At 46.1% G+C, this 17,184-nt stretch overlaps 1 protein-coding gene across 2 annotated transcripts in view; it reads left to right on the top strand.

Moving 5' to 3' along the window:
- The window catches only part of LOC137564370 (polymeric immunoglobulin receptor-like), a 50,960-nt gene extending 39,530 nt beyond the window's left edge, over positions 1-11,430 (top strand). For both annotated transcript variants that reach the window (XM_068278156.1, XM_068278155.1), the window contains 2 exons: positions 8,690-8,727; positions 10,421-11,430. In XM_068278156.1, the coding sequence (XP_068134257.1) occupies positions 8,690-8,715 (26 nt within the window). In that variant the 3' untranslated portion in view covers positions 8,716-8,727; positions 10,421-11,430. The remainder of the gene's footprint in view (positions 1-8,689; positions 8,728-10,420) is intronic.
- The last annotated feature ends 5,754 nt before the right edge of the window (positions 11,431-17,184 follow it).

Below are 17,184 nucleotides of genomic sequence, written 5' to 3'. Positions count from 1 at the left end.
TGTGGCTGTGCAGAGGATCTGTTCCTCTGCACTCCACAGCTCCATCTGCTGGCAGGAATTCACCTCTACAGGTGCATAGCACCATTGCTGGGTTCTCTCAGATTATACGCTTGTGGAGGGTTTCCGCAGTGTCAGCGCGCATCCTGTGCTCTGACCACGGAAAGAATTACACAATCGTTACACCACCTTTGTGAGTATAATGGTTTCCTTTACACTATACCTACCAATACCAGTGATATCACACCATTGGGCTCATGGTTTCTCTTCATTTTGTATATTCTCAAAGGCTATTTAACCACTTAAGCCCACAGGGTTGTACATTTTTAGCATCTAAGCATCTTTAACCTCCCATTCATTCGCCAATAACTTTATCACTACTCAAAACAATGAATTGATCTATATCTTGTTTTTTCTGCCACCAATTAGGCTTTCTTTGGGTGATACATTTTGCTAAGAATTCATTTATTCTAAATCCATTTTAACAGGAATATTAAGAAAGAAATGGAAAAAATACATTATTTCTCAGTTTTTGGCCATCATAGTTTGAAATGAGTACATGTTACCGTAATTGAAACCCATGTATGTTATTTGCCTATTTGTCCCGCTTATAACACCATTTAAATTATGTCCCTATCACAATGTATGGCGCTGATATTTTTTTGGAAATAAAGGTGCATTTTTTTCAATTTGCGTCCATCACTATTTACAAGCCCATAATTAAAAAAAATATTTTAATATACTCCTTTGACATGCATATTTAAAAAGTTCAGACCCTTAGGTAACTATTTATGTTTTTTTTTTTAATTGTTATTTTTTTTTTTTTTTGTAATAAAAAATGCATGTGGGTAATTTTTGGTGTGGGAGGTAAACACTTTTTTTTCACATTTAAAATTAGCTATTTATTTATTTTAAAAAATGTATGTGTGTGTAGTTTACTATTTGGCCACAAGATGGCCACAGTCAAAAAAAGTCCTGGAAGCGTACGATGACGCTTCCAGGAACTACAATGAAGACAGGGAACTTTTTTTTTTTTGTTTTGCAGAAAGACCGCGGTCTCTGGTTTTCTTGGTTTTTTTGGGGACTTAGATCAGTGAATGAGAATTATATTCCCATGCACTGATCGGGGGTCTAACGGCGGTTGGCGGGAGCCGCACTGCACAATTCAAGCAGCACTGCCTATCTGGATGAACATATTCGTCCAGATAGGCTTAAGTGATTAAAACCACCAAAATCAACATCCTACTACCATGAATGGGAACCTGAACTGAGTAAAATTATTTTAAATAAACACTTGATGTACCTGCAAATGAATACTACAGACTTGTCAGTTCCTCTTGCAAGCTTACCATTTTCTTCTAACAACAATTCCATCCAGTTCTGACAAGATCTTGTCAGAACTGAAATATAGCAGTTGCTGTTAGTTATAACTGAAAGGACAACTGATGAGCAAGGTAATGTCCATGTTTGCCTGTGGCTCATGTGGGCGATATTCCAGTTCAACAGTGTGGTGTGGTACTGGCCATTTTCAAAATGGAGGACGTAGAATTCCATCGATCACGATGGACAAACAGGACACAGGAGAGGAGAAAGAAATTGATGAGTAGACTACACAGGAGGTAAGTATAACCTGTGTAGGTCTATTTTGACTTTTATTTTTAATTTTTAGTTCAGGTTTGTTTTAAGCCTAGCATAGTTTACAGCTAGTGTAGTGTTTGGCAGAGGTTAAGGGGAAGGTTAGTTATTTTCTGTGAACATTTCCATGCGCCTAGCATATATGACAGCTTTAGAGAAATGTATCTCTAATCGAATCTGATTACAGATAGAGTTGGGCCGAACCTCTGATTTTAGGTTCGCGAACCTGGTTCGCGAACTTCCGCGGAAGGTTCGGTTCGCGTTAAAGTTCGCGAACCGCAATAGACTTCAATGGGGATGCGAACTTTGAAAAAAAAAAAAAAATATGCTGGCCACAAAAGTGATGGAAAAGATGTTTCAAGGGGTCTAACACCTGGAGGGGGGCATGGCGGAGTGGGATACATGCCAAAAGTCCCGGGGAAAAATCTGGATTTGACGCAAAGCAGCGTTTTAAGGGCAGAAATCACATTGAATGCTAAATGACAGGCCTAAAGTGCTTTCAAACATCTTGCATGTGTATACATCAATCAGGTAGTGTAATTAAGGTACTGCTTCACACTGACACACCAAACTCACCGTGTAACGCACCGCAAACAGCTGTTTGTGTAGTGACGGCCGTGCTGGACTGGTGCGCACCATGGCGAGAGTGCAGGTTTTGGTGGCTTTACAGCCCATATGGTCGCCTGGCTGATGTAGCTGAATGACAGAACAGTGACTGTCCAGCTGATCAAATTTGGTCTGACCACAATGAGGCAACGACGTTATTATCGTGGGTGTGCCCCCCGAGACACTCATCTAGGCGCCGGTCATTGCTTCATTGTGATACGCAAGCCCCTTCACCACGGCAAGGTAATGATCACGAAGGGGAATGGGCGCATGTACATGCCTTTTCTTTTGTTGTTGCAGCTGCCCGCAGTGCAGCCAGAAAAATTAGGCAGTCATGTACACGCACCAGAAAAATTATTACAGCGGCCGCTGCTAGCAGCGGCCTAAAAAATTCAGCAATCCGCCTGGAGTCCCGGACCCTGTTGGTGGTGGAGGAGAAGGTAGTCAAGCGGCCTGCAGGCAGACATGCTGTGTGGAGGGACTGAACACAACAGGTATGCAGTGGCGGGTTCACTGAACAGGTATACAGTGGCGGGTCCACTGAACAGAACAGGTATGCAGTGGCGGGTTCACTGAACAGGTATACAGTGGCGGGTCCACTGAACAGAACAGGTATGCAGTGGCGGGTTCACTAAACAGAACAGGTATACAGTGGCGGGTTCACTAAACAGAACAGGTATACAGTGGCGGGTTCACAGAACAGGTATGCAGTGGCAGGTTCACTGAACACAACAGGTATGCAGTGGCGGGTTCACTGAACAGGTATACAGTGGCGGGTCCACTGAACAGAACAGGCATGCAGTGGCGGGTTCACTGAACAGGTATACAGTGGCGGGTCCACTGAACAGAACAGGTATGCAGTGGTGGGTTCACAGAACAGGTATGCAGTGGTGGGTTCACAGCACAGGTATGCAGTGGTGGGTTCAATGAACAGGTATACAGTGGCGGGTCCACTGAACAGAACAGGTATGCAGTGGCAGGTTCACTGAACAGGTATGCAGTGGTGGGTTCACAGCACAGGTATGCAGTGGTGGGTTCACAGCACAGGTATGCAGTGGTGGGTTCACAGAACAGGTATGCAGTGGTGGGTTCACAGCACAGGTATGCAGTGGTGGGTTCAATGAACAGGTATACAGTGGCGGGTCCACTGAACAGAACAGGTATGCAGTGGCAGGTTCACAGCACAGGTATGCAGTGGTGGGTTCACAGCACAGGTATGCAGTGGTGGGTTCACAGAACAGGTATGCAGTGGTGGGTTCAATGAACAGGTATACAGTGGCGGGTCCACTGAACAGAACAGGTATGCAGTGGCAGGTTTACTGAACAGGTATGCAGTGGTGGGTTCACAGCACAGGTATGCAGTGGTGGGTTCACAGCACAGGTATGCAGTGGTGGGTTCACAGAACAGGTATGCAGTGGTGGGTTCACAGCACAGGTATGCAGTGGTGGGTTCACAGCACAGGTATGCAGTGGTGGGTTCACAGCACAGGTATGCAGTGGTGGGTTCACAGAACAGGTATGCAGTGGTGGGTTCACAGCACAGGTATGCAGTGGTGGGTTCAATGAACAGGTATACTGTGGCGGGTCCACTGAACAGAACAGGTATGCAGTGGCAGGTTCACTGAACAGGTATGCAGTGGTGGGTTCACAGCACAGGTATGCAGTGGTGGGTTCACAGCACAGGTATGCAGTGGTAGGTTCACTGAACAGGTATGCAGTGGTGGGTTCACAGCACAGGTATGCAGTGGTGGGTTCACAGCACAGGTATGCAGTGGTGGGTTCACAGAACAGGTATGCAGCCAGACAGGAACAAGTTAAGCCTAACTAATCTTTCCCTGAGAGACAGTCTGCAGCAGCTCGCCCTACTCTCACTAACGCAGGCAGCACACGAGTGACCGTAATGGCCGCCGCTGCCTGCCTTATATAAGGGGGGGTGGGGCTCCAGGGGCTAGTGTAGCCTAATTGGCTACACTGGGCCTGCTGACTGTGATGTAGAGGGTCAAAGTTGACCCTCCATGTGCATTATGGGGCGAACCGAACTTCCGCAAAGGTTCGCCTGCGGGACACGAACGCGAACCACGGAAGTTCGCATGGAACCGTTCGCAGGCGAACCGTTCGGCCCAACTCTAATTACAGATAAATTAGTCACTTTGTCAAAGCTGCCCATATAGTGCAGGCCGATTCCAGCATGAAATCTTAAGGGAATCGGATGTGCCCGCCACAACTGCACTGCCACTGCCCCTTAAAGCGGTATTGTCACCATAAAAATCAAATTTGAACAGCAACAGGTCTGAGTGTATTAACCACCCTGGCGTTCTATTAAGATCGCCAGGGCGGCTGCGGGAAGGTTTTTTTTAAATTAAAAAAAAACTATTTCATGCAGCCAACTGAAAGTTGGCTGCATGAAAGCCCACTAGATGGCGCTCCGGAGGCGTTCTTCTGATCGCCTCCGGCGGCCAAAAGTAACACGGAAGGCCGCAATGAGCGGCCTTCCGTGTTTTGCTTACTTCGTCGCCATGGCGACGAGCGGAGTGACGTCATGGACGTCAGCCGACGTCCTGACGTCAGCCGCCTCCGATCCAGCCCTTAGTGCTGGCCGGAACTATTTGTTCCGGCTGCGCAGGGCTCAGGCGGCTGGGGGGACCCTCTTTCGCCGCTGCTCGCGGCGGATTGCCGCAGAGCGGCGGCGATCAGGCAGCACACGCGGCTGGCAAAGTGCCGGCTGCGTGTGCTGCTTTTTATTTCGTAAAAATCGGCCCAGCAGGGCCTGAGCGGCAGCCATCGGCGGAGATGGACGAGCTGAGCTCGTCCATACCGCTAAGATGGTTAAGTGATAAAGATGCTAATCCTGCATTTAAAACTTTTTCTGCTGTTATGGTTTGGAGTTATCACATACTATAGGAGCACTGGCCCTAGTGCCAAACAGTGCCAAAGAGTTGAATGCTGGGAGTTCTTTTGAATGCTGGGAGTTCTTTTTATCTATAATATATTCCTCCTCTTCCTTTTATTTCCCTGCCTAGCTGATTACTTGTGTTTACAAGCAAGGCTGAGGTGACTCAGTGATGGGATGTGTAAATAAAAAAAAAGACTCTGGGAGGAGGGCAGCTAATAAATACACAATGAGCAAGAGAAGGGAGGGGGGGGAAACAAGAGTCAGGGAGGATATGAAGTCAGCATTAAGCTTGGCAAGATGGCCACTGCCTAGAAAAGGATTTTCTGCTTTTCCTTTATAAAATTCACAGGAATCATTACTTGGATTGCACAATACATCTGTTATGTAAGTAGAAGTAGTATTTATCTACTTATATATGTGTTTTTTATTTCTAGGTTAGCATAGGTGTCACTTGTTCTTTAATGTATATATGTGCCACCCCGTGTGTGCATTTATACATAACCTGTCCTGTAGCAGCCTCCGCACGGTGTCCGTCCATCTTGCCGGGTTCCATCAGCCGCATACACACTAGCGGCGCATAGCGGCTGATGCTAGCGTGTATGTGTGTATGCAGAACCCAGCGAAATGGACGGACACCGCGCAGAGGCTGCTACAGGATAGGTAATGTATAAATGCGCACACAGGGGGCCGGGCACATTTATACATTGCAGCAGGTGTTTCGTCATTTCGTCGTTCGTTCCGACATCGGCCGCCGTACTGCCGCACATCCGATCAACCAACTTCCACCCGACATCTTGCAGCATGCACGATCGACAATGCGACCAATTTTCGTCCTGAAATTGGTCGCTTTGTCGGTCAGGCATGCACTTGGCGGCACCAATTTTCACTAAATTCGATTATAATAATCGAATTGGATGGTCTATCGGCTGCCAATTCGCTTGATGTATGGCCAAATTAACATTCTCTATTAATTGGGTTAATACTACCGCGTATTTCTGACTTTTGAGTGTTGTGATTGGCCTAAAAGTAGAAGTCACAAGACTTGGAAATAATCAGAGAATACGGTAGTTTACCTCGGAATACGGACACATTTTGCAGCCTTTCATTAGTCTAATGTTTCCGGCTTGGATGTATTTCGCCAGAGAATTCGATATTCGAGTTTATCAAGGATGTCGGCATAATAGCGGACATCCACAAAATGTAACAAATTACGCACAGCAACTTTAAAGAAATAAATAAATGAATAAAAATAACTTTAACAAAAACGGACGAAAACCGTTTCCACAAAAATAGGTAATTGGTATTCGTATTTCCGTGGAGGTCCATGGAATTGGTAATTAAAATTTTGATAATCACAATTTTCTCAGGGCTCGTTTCCACTATCATGAATCCGCATGCGTCCAACGCATGCGGATTCGCACATGTAATGCAAGTGGATGGGCCCGTTTCCACTGCAGCGTTGTTGAGGTGCGTTTTTTTCAGCGGTGAAAAAACGCACAAAAGAGCCGCAGAATTCGCCTGTGGGTGGAGCCTACAAAAGTGAATCAAACTTCGCCTATTGCTTTTCAAGGGGAATATTTAATTGCTACCATTCTTGCACTGTTAATGGCACAGGCCTCAAACCTGGTACAGTTGGTCACTGGGTGACTGGGGTTCAAATTCGGAAAATGGGGTGGGGCCAAAAACAGCCAAGCGGATTTTTTCATTTCAATGCAAATTATTGATGCCAAAGACGGCAAAGCTCACAAACTTGGTCATTGAGTAATTGTGTGTTAGGGCTCGTTTCCACTATCGCGAATCCGCATGCGTCCAACGCATGCGGATTCGCACATGTAATGCAAGTGGATGGGCCCGTTTCCACTGCAGCGTTGTTGAGGTGCGTTTTTTTCAGCGGTGAAAAAACGCACAAAAGAACCGCAGAATTCGCCTGCGAGTGGAATGCATGCGAATCGCCGCTAATGTATTTAATAGGAAATTTGCATGCTGTTTTGGTATGCAAATTCTCATGCGAATTCGCATACAATCAATGGAAAAAGCACACCGGCATTGCCATGGTTAAATTCGCATACATCGTCATCCATGCGAATTTTCGTGCGAATTCGCAACGCAATAGTGGAAACGAGCCCTCAGAATCTGAAATGAGTGTTTCTGACCATCCCTAATGAAGAATCATTATGCAAGATTCAACAAGAATTCCAATGTGCGCATCATGGAAAAGAATACACCGCAATGCAAAAGATCCAATAGACTTTCATTAAAGGACAACGGTAGTGAGCAGAATATGGAGGCTGCCCTGCTGATCTATGAGGCTGAAGTAGTGTCTGACCCCGAACCACAAAGCAGCATGCAGCTAATCTTGTCAGATTTGACAGTGTCAGAAACACCTGATCTGCTGCATGCTTCTTCAGGGTCTATGGCTAAATGTATTAGAGGCAGAGGATCAGCAGGACAGCCAGGCAACTGGTATTGCTTAAAACAGAGGTCTCAAACTCGCGGCCCGCGGGCCATTTGCGGCCCTCGATACAAGATTTTGTGGCCCTCGCCGGCAAAAGCTTCCTTATAGTTCGATTCAGTGCTCCCAAGTAATCCGCCGCATCCCCGCCGCTAAACGAGGGCTGCAGAGCCCCCAAATCGCCCAGGGGGCAATCCGCTGGCATTTCCTGGAAGGGGCAGAGCTTTCAGCTTCAGCTCTGCCCCTCCTGACTTCAATCGCCGCCTCTCCCCGCCCCTCTCTGTGAAGGAAGAGTGAGAGGGGCGGGCAGAGGCGGCGATGCGCCGCGATTGTGAAATTCCTTATGCGGCCCAGCCTCATCCTGACTTTGCCTCCTGCGGCCCCCAGGTAAATTGAGTTTGAGACCCCTGGCTTAAAAGGAAATAAATACAGCAGCCTCCATATCCCTCTTGTTACAGTTGTCCTTTAACATGGGAATTTTATCTACATGAAAGCACCATAAAAGGCATGTAGTTGCAAACAAGGCTGAACTATGTTTCCTTGCCTAAAAGGTGCTTTTCCAGCATTCTGATTGGCTGATGCTCCTTCTGGGGTTGCTGCCTGCAGTAGTTCTTCAAGAGGAACTTTAACCCAGGAATGGACTTTGTCCCAATTAGTAGCCGATAACCTCTTTCCCACAAAGTGTGACTTCTCCCACAGTGTGATGTCATCGCCATGGCCCTGACAGTTTTCTGTCTGTGAACGCTGTTGCATTGTGGGAAGTAATAGCTGTTTTCAACTGCCAAGCAAGCAGTATTTCCCCATGTGCATATATATATTTATAAAAAAAAAAAACATTTAGCCTATCACATTGTTAGTGGGAGTGTTTATAGATAATGTCAGTTTGTGCTGTTTTTTTCCCCCTTGCCTGCCAGCAGTAAAGTTGACGACCTGTAGGCTCACAGTGGATTAAACCACATGATTGAATTACATGGCGGAAATCAATCATTTCTTGATCTATCTTCTATCTAACTTCTCACTTTTCAAAATGTATTCATTTATTTTTTCATCTTTACGACTTTCTTTAATGTTTTTGTTTTAATAACTGAATGTTTCTTTTTCCTCAGCTTTACCTGGGAGGGGACCCAAATGAAAAGTTAACAAGGTATTATTATTTTATATGCACCAGCATGCAGCAATATATAGACTCGATCCATCAGGCAAACGTTCTGGGCTGAGCACTGTACAGACGTGTTGCTGGGCTGCAGCCTCGCAATGTGTTCTGTTGCTATGGAGGGGGAGGAGGGATGACAGCATGGCATATAGTTAAGGCTGACATGATTCAACACTCTAGTTGTTTTGGCAACACATTAGGGCAGCAGTACACACACTAGACTCTCAGCAGACATGGGCCCAGCCAGCCACCTGAACACTCTAGCGCATGTACAGGCCTGTTCAATACACAGGTATATGCAGTTCTTGCCTTGGTTGAAATAATCATTTGCTTGGGAACCTAAAGTGTGTTTCAGTCCCCATAATTTCTGTCTAACACTAACCATTACCCCAACCAATGCCTAACCCCCCCAAACCTATATCTAGCTGTAACCCTCCCCCTGAACCCATGCCCAACACTAACCCACCTCCTAACTTATGCCTAATTCTAACCAACCCCCCTTAAGTTTCTCCCCACCAACCTTTGCCAAACAGTAACCATCCCCCTACTCATCCCCTTAACCTATGCCCAGCACTAACCCTCCCCCTAGCCTATGCCTAACCCTCCCCCTAACCTATGCCCAGCACTAACCCTCCCCATAACTCTTCCCCTAACCTATGCCCAACTCCAATACTCCCCCATACCTATGCCTAACCCTCCCCCTAACCTATGCCTAACCCTCCCCCTAGCCTATGCCTAACCCTCCCCCTAACCTATGCCCAGCACTAACCCTCCCCATAACTCTTCCCCTAACCTATGCCCAACTCCAATACTCCCCCATACCTATGCCTAACCCTCCCCCTAACCTATGCCTAACCCTCCCCCTAACCTATGCCCAGCACTAACCCTCCCCATAACTCTTCCCCTAACCTATGCCTAACTCCAATACTCCCCCATACCTATGCCTAACCCTCCCCCTAACCTATGCCTAACCCTCCCCCTAACCTATGCCCAGCACTAACCCTCCCCATAACTCTTCCCCTAACCTATGCCCAACTCCAATACTCCCCCATACCTATGCCTAACCCTCCTCCTAACCTATGCCTAACCCTCCCCCTAACCTATGCCCAGCACTAACCCTCCCCATAACTCTTCCCCTAACCTATGCCTAACTCCAATACTCCCCCATACCTATGCCTAACCCTCCCCCTAACCTATGCCCAGCACTAACCCTCCCCATAACTCTTCCCCTAACCTATGCCTAACTCCAATACTCCCCCATACCTATGCCTAACCCTCCCCCTAACCTATGCCTACCCTCCCCCTAGCCTATGCCAAACACTAACACTCCCCCTTACCTCTGACTATCTTTCCCCTCTACTCTATCTTGCAGTAAACATTAAAGTGGACCTAAACTCTTGCCCAATACAGAAAACACAGAGAAATGCACATTATATGTATATATATATATAGAGAGAGAGAGAGCTTGCCCTGTCTAATTCCCCCGATCTGTGACTAACCACAAATCTAAACCCTATGTCTGCTTACATGAAAGTAAACACTGCAGATTTTTGCAGGATTTGTATCAGCTGTAACAAAGAAAGGCTTTTCTTTGAAGGTTATTATGCTGTTGCTTATCTTTTAGAGCGGAGAGGAAGTTCTGAGTTCAGGTCCGCTTTAACCTCACTTGTTGTATTCCTTGCAGACAGTGACAATGGTCGGCAGGGGGAGGATGGAGACTGATGCACGCAAAGAATGAACCACAACAATAAATGAACTGAACTGTCATATCTGGACTCCAGCCAAACAATGCACCACATCCATTTCCTAATGTAAAAAGCAAACAAACAAAAAACTAGGTCCTTTTCCAGTAACAGCCCCCAGAGCCGGGACAAGGTCCTCCAGCACCCAAGGCTGAGACACCAAAGTGCGCCCCTCCATCCCTCCCACCCCAGCCATCACACACTGATTACTATTATACTTAGAGGCATACTGGGGCCTCCAACCGCCCCCCCCCCCACCACCACCACCTTAATCTCCAGCTATCTGGCTTGCAGTCACTGCCATGTATCCCCTTTTCTTATTTCTCTCCGCTTCACACACTATAGGGGAATAATAGCTGAGTGAGTTGTGCGCCCCCTTCTACACTGCACCCTGAGGCTAGAGCCTCTCTTGCCTCTGCCTCAGCCCGGCCCTGACAGCCCCATCTAATCAGTTTCCTTCTGAAAAGAGACAGTTTCTTGATGTTATTGGGGAAGGGGAGGGGGGGAGGGGTGTATGTAATAAATGGTTAATTACTAATGCATGATGTGTTGCCCCTTGTGTGTTCTTGTGGTCAAGCAGGATGAAAAGACGCCCAAACGATAATAAAATGAATTCAAATCTATAAAAGTGGCACGCTATGTTCAGAGCCAGGAATGGAGCGCCTGTTTCTGGCTCTGAACATAGCAAGGCACTTGATTTGGCCTGAGGAATTGGTCGGAGACCCACAAAACGTGTTGCCAGTGCAATTATAGATTATTCATTTATATATGAATTTGTCTTCATTGAGGTAAGCTACGTCAAACCTTATTTTATAGATTTTATTTCATTTTATTATCCTTTGGGTGCCTTTTCATCCTGTTTGTGCATTTAAAGGGAACCAGAGATGAACATTTCACACAAAATAAACATATTAGTTGATAGCTTGTAAAGAATAAATGCTCTACCTGATAATTTCGCCACTCTGGTGTGCCTTTTTGAGTGATTTTTATCCATTATTGCTCCAGGAAAAATCCATTATGGCCGCCGGCTCATATCCCTTCTGCTTCCGGGTTATGAGTTGTTCTGGACGTGCTGTCTAGGCTCTATGAAACTATAGACAAGAAGGGCTGCTGCTGCAGCCTTTTATCTCTGTGCTTTCAACTTTATTATTCTGGTAAGCTGTTGTGTGGCTGCCTGTAGGAAGTGTCTCTCATAGGAATGAAACTGCACAGATAATAATGATGACGACTGCACAGTGCACAGATCACACAGCAGCCACACTTGTCTATTGTTTCAGAGCTTCTTTCTCAGTAAAGCAGCCCCTCCCAAGTCATCAGAGCTCCACATATGCAAAGCAGGAAAGCTGAGCCAGCAGGGGGCAGATTTGGGCTTGAAAAGACTTCACAGATGACTGACTCGGCTATAATCATTCCAGGTCAAACCTAGACTGAATGCTCAGTCTGGGATTCTTATCAGAGTTGATAATGGGCAGATTGAGCAGAGAAGGATTAAACTAAAAGCAGGGTAGGTTACTGTCATGTTCCCACTGATAAATGTAGTAAAATACAGGAGGGTGCTTAGTCTCTGGTTCTCTTTAAACGCCTCCCCACCCCACCCCGGTCTCAGGGTAGGGGATATCCCTGGGCCCCATCTTCAGGACCCTTTTCTCTTAGAAAGGTGCGAACACTTCCAGGTGACCATGACCCCCGATTGGAGTTGGGTTTATTGATCTCCACCTGCCTGTAGTGGTTGGTTGCCCGACTGCAACCTCCCTTTGTAAGCACCCTCGGCATAAGATTCCTTATTTTATGTATTGAGTGGGACGTACTGCACCATTTGGGTTTCCTTTGTCTCAGTTTTTTTCGTTTAGGGTGATAGTTCCCCCCCTTCCTTTTACCTACCCGTGTTCACATGGTGAACACACTACAGAACACAGAGACTTGAAAATTGCGCAAAAGGTGGATCAGCGCATCACCAGGCCGTCTCCGAATGGCCCCCAATCAGAGGTGCGCTGAGCCCCCCCAGAAACTGCAAACGCACCTTGAACCCAAACAGAAGCTCTGCATATACACCCAGGGCCGGATTTGTACTTTTTACCGCCCAAGGCCAACTATCATTAGCCGCCCTCCTACCCCCCCTCCATAGTCCTCCCTCCCCCAACATACACACACTTTTCTTCAGCAAACATACAGCCATAAACATAAAACCCCTATAAGAAAAATTGCTTGTACATTAGAACATTACACATTTTTATACCTCAGTTACAGGAAAAACTAAACCGGTTTAGAATAAATTATGTAGAAATGTAACCAACCGCTAAATAATAATTTTTTTTAGAAGCATTGACCCCAACATATAAAATACAGCAATAATCCTCACACATTAACTGTAGCACTGATCTCCACATATAAAAAAATATTAATGTCTGATCCCCCCACAGTACAGCCACTTCCCCTCAATAACTAGAGTCGGTGGTTTATGAAAAAAAATTGTGCTCCCTTGAAGTAAGTGCCCCCCTATAACACATCATCGCATACCACCACCTAACTCCTGAGGGTAGTTAGTGTCATGACGGCAGGGATTAGAATGTAAGCATCTCAAAGGACAGTTAGTGACATGACACACACAGTAGAGGAATGACAAAAACACACACAAGAAGAATGACAAACGCACACAGGACTGACCACACACACACAGGACTGACCACACACACACACACACTGTACACACACTGTACACACACACACTGTACACACACACACTGTACACACACACTGTACACACACACACTGTACACACACACACTGTACACACACTGTACACACACACACTGTACACACACACACTGTACACACACACACTGTACACACACTGTACACACACACACTGTACACACACTGTACACACACACACTGTACACACACACTGTACACACACACACTGTACACACACACACTGTACACACACTGTACACACACACACTGTACACACACACACTGTACACACACACACTGTACACACACACACTGTACACACACACACTGTACACACACACACTGTACACACACACACACCTCTGCTTGCTCACCACCAGCAGCAGTGAGTCACCACCCGACATCTAAGTTAGAGTTTATGGCGATAGTTCTGTGCCCTGGGGTTTCTCTTACTCTCTGTAATCCCCAGCGGTGCAGCAGGCTCTCGGAAGTAAGGCTGACGTCACGTTACAGTAGGAAGCAAAACATGCGAGCGTGCTTACAGGAGCTAGAGCTCACGCGACGCGTATCTGCTGTGCTGCACCTTGCATCATCTGCCTGCCAGACCCATTTGTCCGTCCGTAGCTGCCCACAGCTATGTGTAGTCAGACTAGGAAGCAGGGCAGCAGCGGATCAGTTGTTCTAGCTGTATATTCAGGGGTGCAGCACAGCTGGCAAAAGGATAGCGCGGTCGGGCGATCGCCCGTCCCGAACCCTGCGAGCCTGCTAATGTTTAGGCAGTTAAACTGCCAAGAACAGTCCACTGCTCGCAACCCGCTGCAGAAGCCTTTCATCCCCCGCCTGCCATGTGTGAGAGCCACAAGATCCGGTCTTCCGCCGGCCATCCAGCTTGCCCATGGCTGCCTGGCCTGCTGCCTACAATATTGCCATTGGTCAGTTGTCTGGAGGCTGAAGTTTTTTTTGTAGAGCGTCTTCCACGGCTTCCATAGGCATTAGGCTGATTCTGAAGGGGGCGGAGACGGAGAGACTACCGTTGAATGACAGCGGGCAGAGCTGCAATGATGCGGCCACTGCTCCTGTCATATTAGCAAAGTTGCCCGCTCTGTAACTGTCTGTAGCTGCCACGGCTGCAAGAACAGGCATGCTATGATGTGCAGAGGAAAGCAGCAGGCGGCTGCAGACAGATTGACAGTTTGACACTGCATCATTGTGGGGAATAGCATGGGCGGCCATTAGGACACTGCTGCCTGGTTTTAACCCGCCCCTTCCTTAGCTCCGCCCTAGTCCCGGGCCTATTTGGCCTGCCCACAAATCCGGCCCTGTATACACCAAAAGCAAAGCTGTTAAGTGGGAGCAGCTGACCAAAAATGAATTAAATTAGTACATGGCAAGGAAATGAACAGGGCTATTTAAAAACAGACAAGTGCCTACCTGCAAAAGAGTGCAAGCCCCACTTGTGGGATAAAATACACACCTAGCATACACATGTCCTGTCTACCACTGGAGGATGTTGGTTTCCTGTAACAGCTTGCATGCAACTTGTTAAGTACTCGTCCCTCCCACTTCGGAGAAGTCATCCCCCTATGGGAGGGGACCTAACACTAACTAAATCCTAACCTATGTATATGCATAGCCTGGGTGCGGCTAATCAATTGTGCAAAAGGTGGATCAGCGCATCACCAGGCCGCCTCCAAATGGCCTCCAATCAGAGGTGCGCTGAGCCCCCCCAGAAACTGCAAACGCACCTTGAACCCAAACAGAAGCTCTGCATATACACCAAAAGCAAAGCTGTTAACTTTTGCGCAATTTTCAATTTTTGATTTTACTTGATTAGCCGCACCCAGGGGCTTGCACTCTCTTGCAGGTAGGCACTTATCTGTTTTCAAATAGCCCTGTTCATTTCCTTGCCATGTACTAATTTAAATCATTTTTGGTCAGCTGCTCCCACTTTGCTTTTGGTGTATATGCAGAGCTTCTGTTTGGGTTCAAGGTGCGTTTGCAGTTTCTGGGGGGCGGGTTAAGCGCACCTCTGATTGGAGGCCATTCGGAGGCGGCCTGGTGATGCGCTGATCCACCTTTTGCGCAATTTTCAATTTTCGATTTTACTTGATTAGCCGCACCCAGGCTATGCATATACATAGGTTAGGATTTAGGTAGTGTTAGGTCCCCTCCCATCAAGGATGACTTCTCCGCAGTGGGAGGGACGAGTACTTAACAAGTTGCATGCAAGCTGTTACAGGAAACCAACATCCTTCAGTGGTAAACAGGTCATGTGTATGCTCAGTGTGTATTTTATCCCACAAGTGGGGCTTGCACTCTCTTGCAGGTAGGCACTTATCTGTTTTTAAATAGCGCTGTTCATTTCCTTGCCAGAACACAGAGACGCTCGGCTGTCATACAGTCTCGAACTAGTTCCTTTTTCTCCATTGATTTCCTGATGAAGTGGGATTTTGCCCGTGAAACGCGTTGCATATTGGAGCTACAATTAAATGTTATTTATTACTAAAATAACAAATCCTAGTCTGTTTTCTTCTCGAGGGAGGTAAGTCCACCAACTCCCCCCTTTTTAAACTGCTTTTAGATTATTTTATTCTACATTGGCGTCTCCCTGTTCAAAACGTACACAACAGATACTCGCCATTCGATCTGAGCGTCTGTGGATCAGCTACAAATCATCTGTCTGTATTCCTCTGAGCTCCTTGTGTGACCGCGCTCCAATGCAAAACATTCCCATAGGGCTTGTTCACACTATTTACTTATTTTTGTAAGCGCTGGCGATTTTATAAAAAGCGCTTGTGCAATGATACCCTATGAGAGTGTTCACATATGGGCGGTTCGATTGCGTTCTGTTTCCAAAAGTACCATTTTCTGAGCGCTTTTTCTCAATGGAAGGTATAAGGAAATCGCAAAGCGCTTGAAAAAGCTTTTTGAATAGTGATTTCTCAAGCGCTTTTATGAATACATACATTGTATTTATCCATTTCCGAGTGAAATAATTCACTTCCTGCCTGACGTCAGGAAGTAAAAAATAAAATCTCTCTGCAAAAGCGCTTAGAAAAGCACTTTTCTAAGCGCATAGCGCGGGGAAAAGCGATTACAAAACTCTTAATAATTTGCTCAGCGCTTGCAATGGTGCTGGCGATTTAGAATGTGAACTGGGCCATGTAGGGGATTTTTCCAGCAGAAGCGGCTTAAATAGTGAAGGTTAATGTGTAAAGCCTGGTTCACAAATCCAATTTAACCACCTCAATGTAGTATGAGGGCCATCAGAATTGTAATACTATGAGCAGATTGAGCAGGTAAGCTCCCATTCTACATGGAGCTGGTAACATGATTGGCCAATCATTGACCAACATAATTGGATGTGTATATGCAGCCTCCAGCTGACCATAAACTAGTCTTGATTGTGCCATCTTTCCTCTTAAACAAACGCTTCAAAGTATTCTCAACTCTGCTGACCTTTAACCACTGAGGTTTTTTTTCTTCCCCCTTATGGACCAGAGCAATTTTTACATTCCTGCTCTCATTCCACTCTTTCACCAATAACTTTATCACTACTTATTACAACAAAATGATCTATACCTTGGTATTTTTTCACCACGATATAGGCTTTCTTTGGGTGCTACATTTTGCTAAGAATTATTTTATTTTAAATGCATTTTAACAGGAATAAGAAAAATATTAAAAAATGTTTTCAGCCATTATAGTTATAAAATAAAATGTGCTACTGTGGATAAAACTCACACTTTTTTTTGCCTATTTGTCCCATTTATTACAACGTTTGGCAAATGTCCCTAATACAATGTATGGCGACAATATTTTATTTGGAAATAAAGGTGTATTTTTTCACTTTTTCGTCTGTCACTAATTACAAGCCCTTATCTGCGAAAATAACTATGGGAGCGTGAGGGAGGTACAAAGTTAATTTTAATAGGGGATTTATGTATTTGTATTCAATTTAATGTACTAGGGTGTAGTTTTACTATTTGGCCACAAGATGTCCCCCCTGCAC

Source organism: Hyperolius riggenbachi, chromosome 3, assembly GCF_040937935.1.
Source record: "Hyperolius riggenbachi isolate aHypRig1 chromosome 3, aHypRig1.pri, whole genome shotgun sequence".
NCBI classification, from domain to species: Eukaryota; Metazoa; Chordata; class Amphibia; order Anura; family Hyperoliidae; genus Hyperolius; species Hyperolius riggenbachi.
This window is presented reverse-complemented; position numbering and strand designations above follow the sequence as displayed.